The 6,991-nt window shown below is 51.2% G+C and overlaps 1 protein-coding gene across 5 annotated transcripts in view; it reads right to left on the bottom strand.

The window, feature by feature from the left end:
- ubap2l (ubiquitin associated protein 2-like) overlaps positions 1-6,991 on the bottom strand; it is a 49,606-nt gene that overhangs the window by 27,181 nt on the left and 15,434 nt on the right. For 2 of the 5 annotated variants that reach the window (XM_048620371.1, XM_048620372.1), the window contains exons 8-11: positions 5,957-6,016; positions 3,841-3,893; positions 2,536-2,610; positions 52-137 (exon numbers count right to left, since the gene is read on the bottom strand). In XM_048620371.1, coding sequence (XP_048476328.1) covers positions 52-137; positions 2,536-2,610; positions 3,841-3,893; positions 5,957-6,016 — 274 coding nt within the window. The remainder of the gene's footprint in view (positions 1-51; positions 138-2,535; positions 2,611-3,840; positions 3,894-5,956; positions 6,017-6,991) is intronic. The other 3 variants (XM_048620374.1, XM_048620373.1, XM_048620375.1) reach the window with 3 other exon arrangements.

Genomic DNA, 6,991 nt, shown 5'->3' with positions numbered 1-6,991 from the left:
CGTCCATACCGAGGGGGTGACGCGAATGGTCATGGGAACGCACTGTGTTACCTCTGCCCCGCTGTGATTGTCAGGGTCTCGTTCCCTGAAGGTAGAGGGCCGACATTGGAGGCGGTGAAAATCTTCGTCTCGGACAGCTGCAGGGAGGAAAAGGCAAGGTCGGTCATTAGGGGAGCGGTAAAAGAGACAGAGAGAGAGAGAGACGCAGCTGGAGAGATCCCACGGCCAGTTCGGCCGGCCGGCTGGCCAAGGTTCCCTGCGCCACCTCGCCCGCTGCCACAGGATCCTCCTGGCGTCACGGCCGGAGGGACCAGGGAAGTCAGCACCCAGCGCTTGACTGGGGTTTGCAAGACATGCAGTAACATACAGAAAAAGGACTGCGCGCGCATGGTCACTCCTTCTGCTGGTTTCAGTCGCACCAGCAAACGAGAGAGCACGCAACAGGGCAGGGGGGTGCTCACGCGACAATAACTGGGTGGGACATCAGTGAGCGTATCCTTCACAATCGCAGAGAATCTCTCATCACCGAGACCGTAAATCAGTAGCACCAACAGGCTACACAGAACTGCGCCCCTCAATCCCCAGATTCCCTTTGAGAAACAAAATGGATACTATTAGGGGTTGTGTAGGGCTGCTGGCTTATTTCCTCATCTTTAATCGCCCCCTTGCAAAGGTGGGGAGTGAACCAACTTCTTCACCTCCTGCAACGTGTGGTGTAGGGACTCACTACCCCCCACCCCTGCAGAAGGGAGTGCCGGGATTTTGCCCCTGACGGCACAGCAGTGTGTGTGTGCGCGGTGTGTATGTGTTTGGAGGTGGAGGGGAAACCTGCAGCCAGGTATCCGCAGCCCTTATCCTTTGAGGTGGTCGTGAGTTTGCAGAGAGCTAAGGAGCCTTGGGGAGTTGCTGTAGACGGTACACACTGCTGCGACTGAGTGTCGGAGGGAGTGGGTGCTTGTCAATGTGGTGCCAATCCAAGCGGCGGGGCAGGCGGGGTGGGGGGGGCTTTGTCCCCAGTATCAAGCTTCGAGTGTTTGTTAGAGCTGCCGCCATCATCCAAGGGCAAGCGGGGGGTATTCCCCGAGACTCCTGAGTTGTGCCTTGTTGATGGTGGGACAGGCTTTTCTTTTCCGTGAGGCCGGGGTGGCGGTGGTGGTGACAGAAGGGGAGTAAAATTTTGAATCAGCAACAATGAGGGAACAGCCAGTGTCATTTCAGATCAGATGGCATTTGGAGGGGAACATGCAAATCGAGAGAAGTAGGCCATTCTGCCCCTCCAGCCTGCTATATGATTCAGTACGATCATGGCTGATCTGATCGTGGCCATGATTGCTGTCTCCCTACCCATCTCCACATTGCCCTGGACTCCCCTCAGTTGAAAACCTGTGAACCTCTGCTGCACTCTCTGGGGAAGAGATACCTCACAGACTAATGACTATCTGAGAGAGAGAGAGAGACTTTCAGTGCTAACCAGAGATGGCAAGTCCCTCCCCCCCATTCTTATTGGCATGTATCTTGGCTTAGCTCGATGAAAAATAATCTCCCCAAGTGTCTGCAGCAGCATCTACCCACGGATCCCTGAACCTCGTGGCCAGGTCACTTCGCTGGTGGTGGTCCTCCCTGCTGCCCCCATCCATCCAAGGGTGGTCTTCAGTCATGGGTCTTTAAAAAAGGTTCAAGGATGTGGCTGTTGTTTTATTGCCCCATGAACTGAGCACTTGCCAGGCACACTGCCAAGGGCAGTTAAGAGTCAACCGCATTGCGGCAGTGTCAGGGAGCCCTACGTAGACTAAACCAGACCAGGAAACGACGGCAGGTCTCCTTCCTCAAAGGAGCTGCATAAATACAAGCTTGCACTATGAGGGCCCACCATCAGTTGAGGCACTGGCAGAGCGAGAGAGACAGACAGACAAACAGCGGATTCACGAGATTGATTCGAAGTGAAGAGCTTGACTAATAGAGAGTTTAGGCCCAATTGAGAGGGGATTGACAAAGTAGCCATGGAGGATGTTTCCCTCTGTGGGGCAATCTAGAACTAAAGGATAGGGTCTTAGCAGATTTAAAGCAGAGCTGAGGAGAAATTGTTGTGAATCAGAGGAATTCTGTCAACTGACAGATTTTTAATGATCAACTGGTCAAAGGCTTATGGAAGGAAGGGAAGTGGAGTTGAGGCCAAGGTGAGATCACCCATGATCAGATCAAATAGAGGAGCAGGCACAAGGGGCTGAATGGCCTACTCTTGTTCATAGCTCTTGAGAGACGGGGAGTGGGGTGAGGGAGAAAGATGATTGGCAGGAGAGAGAGAGAGAGAGAGAGAGAGAGAGAGAGAGAGAGAGAGAGAGAGAGAGAGAGAGAGAGAGAAGATGGGCTGGTGGGGGGGGGGGTGGGGGGGGAGGAGACAGACGTACAGACACACACAGAGAGAGACGGTAGGCAGGGGTTGGGGGGGTGGGGGAGAAGACAGCACGAGCAAGGAAGGGAAATTACAAGAAAACAAAAAAAAGGAGAAAGAGCGAGATGCGAAGTTGCTCTTACCTGATAGCAGCCATTAACTGCTTTTGGAGGGTTCCTTTTGTCATCAGGATTCAGGAAGGTAGTACCTGGTGCTGGCTGAAATACAGGGGAAACTTGAGATATCAACACAGGAGGGCTCTTTACATCAGGTGAGTGCACACACACAAAATTGTTTCGTGGCTTCACAGAAAATAAAAATAACAGAAGAGAGATTTCCGCAGCCACACCGAAACTCAAAAAAGAGACAACGAAAGAAAAAGCAACAGGAGACAGAACCCCCGGTTTCCGAATCGTTTCAGCCAGCAACAGGGACCCTCCTGACATCAGCTGGTGACAAGAGGCCGCTCAGTGATCCCTCCATTACAATGCCTATCGGGTAAGTCGGAAAAAGTTAAAAAATAAAGCAATAAACAAACAGAAAAGAAAGAAAACGAGAAACGCAACCGTACAAATAAAGGCGGCCCCGACGAAACCAGATCTGCGGGAGCGGACTGAACCGAGGTCGGAATCAAACCTGCTAACATCCTAATGTTGGCCCTCCTGGCGTTGCCCAGCACCCTATCGCACTGCAGTGACTAGGCAAAGTAGCAAATCGTCGCCGGGAGACCACGCCGGGCAACCCCTCAACCCCGGGAGAGCCGCCTTGGAAACCAAATTCTGTCCCGACAGGAGCTAAGGCAAACGCTCGAGGGGGCCTGGGCCTGGGCGCGGCTTCGGAAGTGGTTGCCACCGGGCAAGTATAAAAGGTCACTGCCTTGTGGGCATATGGAGCTCTGCTTAGTGTGAAGGCGGTGGTTTCTTTTATGGATGGTATGGGGGGGGGGTGTGAAAAAGAAACGTGAATAAACGGTGGGGTGGGGGTGGGAGGGTTTTATGGATTCAGCTCCCGCCACTGCCCCTCGCAAGGTCAGTTGCGGGTACCGATAACAGATCCGTAAATTTAGCGGCGCACAGCCCGACCTTCGCGTCAATCCTGCCTCCCTCCCTCGGGCCGAGGGGGAAAGGTGCAGTGAGCAACGGTGTGGAGGGGATGGAATATCAGGTTGCCCAGCCTGCAAATCCCAGCCCGGTCTTCGGGCCGAAGCGGAGAGGTGAGCTGCCCACGGACATGACCCCACACTTGCTGTACGCCACGAGCAAAAAAGTGCCTGAAGAATCCAGCAGCTTTGAGAGGGCAACACTTTGTAGTTGAGAGGGAGAAAGCTCTGTTTCAGTGACTTTTACACTGCCCCACATTTAAACCTGCAAGAGGCAACACCTTTTTTTTTTGGTAAAAACAAAAGGCACATCACGACAGCCAATTCACAGTACAGGTTAAATACCTACATCTTCACTCCAGTCGTCTGTCCCCCACTCCTCTGTCACAGTCCGCCAAGCGCCTACAATCGAAAAAAAAAGTTTCGAACACAGTCAGTAACTTTTGGGGGAAAGAAAGCAACATCTGCAGAAATCTGTGTCGGGAACCACAGCCCGAGTGCAGAAAGCCCCGAAAGCATTTATCGTGGGACACAGGCAGAGCATGTCTATGTACATCTTGGATTTGCCCAGGGATTTGAATTCGGGGCCTGGTCTCAATCCTGTGAGGGATGATGTTGAGTGCACCCAATGCTGAAAGGCCAATTTTTTTTTTTAAACTTGAAAATAAAAACTGACAAAAGAAATGTGGAGGCGGGAGTGGGGAAAGAGACAGATGGAGCGGCGAGCAAGTTTCCACACTGTTGTAACACATGGTGCTTAACTGGAGGTGGTGTGTAAGGCCTTTTATCTTGCATCATGAAGCACTGGGAGCCCCCAAGATGAAGTGATACAGCCTTCATTTGGAGAGACAATCTTGGTGTTCTGACAGTATTTTTCTCTCCAAGCGTAAGACAATTCCGGCGGGCCTGTCCCCCAGAACTCTATGGTGTGCGCTCTCTGGATTCTGCGACAAGGAGAGATTATTAGGCAAGTGGGCTCTAGATTCCTCACCATCTGGTCTTCTCGCGTCTCCCGACACAGCAGCGGCTAAGGGCTTGTGCAGTCAAGCTGTTACCACAGGGGGAGAGGGCAATTCACGGTTGGGTTGGGGTGGGGTGGCGTGGGGTTGCGCGCTCTCGAGAAGAAAGCGCTGTGCCTGTCCTTCACAGTCTCATGGTCTTCAAGGACCCAAACTGAACTGTTCACAGAGAGATGCGTACCGGGTAAATCCAACAAAAAAATGTGGGCAGGAGGAGAAGCTAGCGTGATATTGGAAGATGCCGCCAGTCACTGTCTTACCAAAACCAAATTTTTACACTAAGAGCAGGGAAAGGTGAGGTGAGGGGTTGAAAAAGGAAGGAAGGAGGGAAACAGCAGGAACAAACGCAAGCCTAACTGCAGTTTTCTACACCAGCACACTATCTGCATTCAGAGTGTCAATCCTGCAATATATACAAGACAGTGAGAATCCATCGCTAATAAAAGTCACCCTCAGCTAATACAGGATGCCTCGGGCTCGTCATCTCCCAGGCGTTGAGCCAGGCACGGGGAAGAGGCGGCAGCCATCACAGAGAGACCCAGATGGGGTTGTGTCTTGTGGCACATTCGCTCGCTGCTAGGCCAATTCCAGACGTCACGGAGTTCAAATCTCACCATCTGCCACGGCGGGATTTGAACCCAGGTCCCCAGATTGGGGGGGGGTATGGATTGTTGAGTGAGTGATATCCCCACCTTCCCGCAGAGCAAAAACTAAAAGAATGAGCTACTCAAACGGACGATTGACGATTCTGACTGTTCAAACCCCATCACTGTCTTGTATACATTGAATTAGAACAGGCAAGGGAAGAGGAGGCAGAGAGAGAGAGTGAGAGAGAGAGAGTGAGAGAGAAAGAGAGACAGAGAGAGAGGGAGAGAGAGAAAGCAAGCATTCAGGGCAACTGTGACACCATCGTAGGGCTTAACGTTGAGGGATATGAAAACCACTCCGAGTGTGTGGGGGAAGCCCTCTCTGATTGTATCACAGCCTCCTAGAACGCACGCACACACCCCAAGCCAAATGATTCAGCGTGTTATTCCGCAATGTGAGTCTCCATGCACCGCACTACAGCACAGTAATTATTCCACATTAACCATATTGAGAGGTATCTGGGGATGGGCATTGAGTGCACCTGGATTAACCCTTAACACCACCTTCCAATTCGACTCGACCCCATGCTACTCAGACAGCGATTCTCAACGGTGAAAACTTTTCCGTCAAGTTACACAGAGCTCAAGTTTTATTTTGCGTTAATTCTTTTTTTTTAAAAAAATGGGGGTTTTTTTCTTTCAAAACAAAAATTCCCCTCAAAATAAACAAAACAAAAAACAAAAATGGTCTAGAAAACAAACTCAAAAGACAAAAGGTAGATTAGGACAAAGCAAATTAAAAGCAAGAAGGTGGGACGCATGAAAGGGGCATCCGCGGTGGTCAAAGGGTTAAGCATACCAGGTACAGTTTCAAACTTTCTAGGGCCATTAGCCCCGTCGCCCCCACTGAATTGAAGCCCTGGAAATGAGAAACAAAAAGAAACAAAAAAGAAAGAGAGACAATTCATGTAACTCAGGGTTAGTTCGTTTGCTTTTTCTCTTTTGAGGAGGAGGAGGAGGCAGGGATGATACCTTGCATCCATCCCCTCGCTCCCACCCAATGCCCGCAACCAACCCGCAGCAATTGCCAACGGCAGAGACATTCAGCGACGATGCTGCACCAGCAGGCAACTTTCTCATCGACTGGAAGCTCTCGGGAGGAAGCGGCAGGAGTCAGGGTCCCTGTCACTCCCCCTGTATGGCTTGCTCTTAAAACCCACGGGGGGTTCTCCCTGGCAGTAGCTGACACGGCGTATCAGTGTTAGACGTGTGCTCCCTTCAAGGGTCACGCAGCACGGCCCCAGAGTTGACCGAGCATGGGGGCGACACGGGACTGTGAATTTAACAGGTCGCTCTCAGTATGTTTCTGTCGTTATCTTGGGGGGGGGGGGGGGGGGTGGCAGCTGGTTTCTGGGGAGGGAAATGGTCTGGATGGGAAAGGGGGGAAACTGATGCTGGCTCTAAGCCACAGACTCATGACAAAACCCTCTTGGGAGCATCTGCTGCCAATTTGACAAAGGGATCTGATCTGTCAGCTAAAACCAGGGGCAGGGAGAGAAACAAATGGAAGTTTTACACCCCAATTTAAAAACGGAGACCGTGGCAGGCCCCGGGGGCAGGTGAATTACTCAATGTTGAGCTCCATTTGGTTCCCCCTCAAATTAGTCCAGTGTAAAAGACACCACGTTGCCCAATTATTTGAACAGTCCATCCGTTAGAAGATTTCTGGCCTATCTCAATTCAAATTTTAACCACATATCCAATTTTAAAACTAAAGGAGTGAACCCTTCTAATTCCTATAAATCTGCCCCAATCTATCAGAAAGATGTCACGAAACTTGAAAGGGTGCAGATAAGATTTACCAGGATGTTGCCAGGTTTGGAGGGTTTGAGCT

The sequence above is a fragment of the Rhincodon typus genome, chromosome 46 (genome assembly GCF_021869965.1).
Source record: "Rhincodon typus isolate 14 chromosome 46, sRhiTyp1.1, whole genome shotgun sequence".
Taxonomy (NCBI): domain Eukaryota; kingdom Metazoa; phylum Chordata; class Chondrichthyes; order Orectolobiformes; family Rhincodontidae; genus Rhincodon; species Rhincodon typus.
The sequence above is the reverse complement of the archived record's forward strand: the minus strand, read 5'-3'. Positions and strand labels throughout refer to the sequence as shown.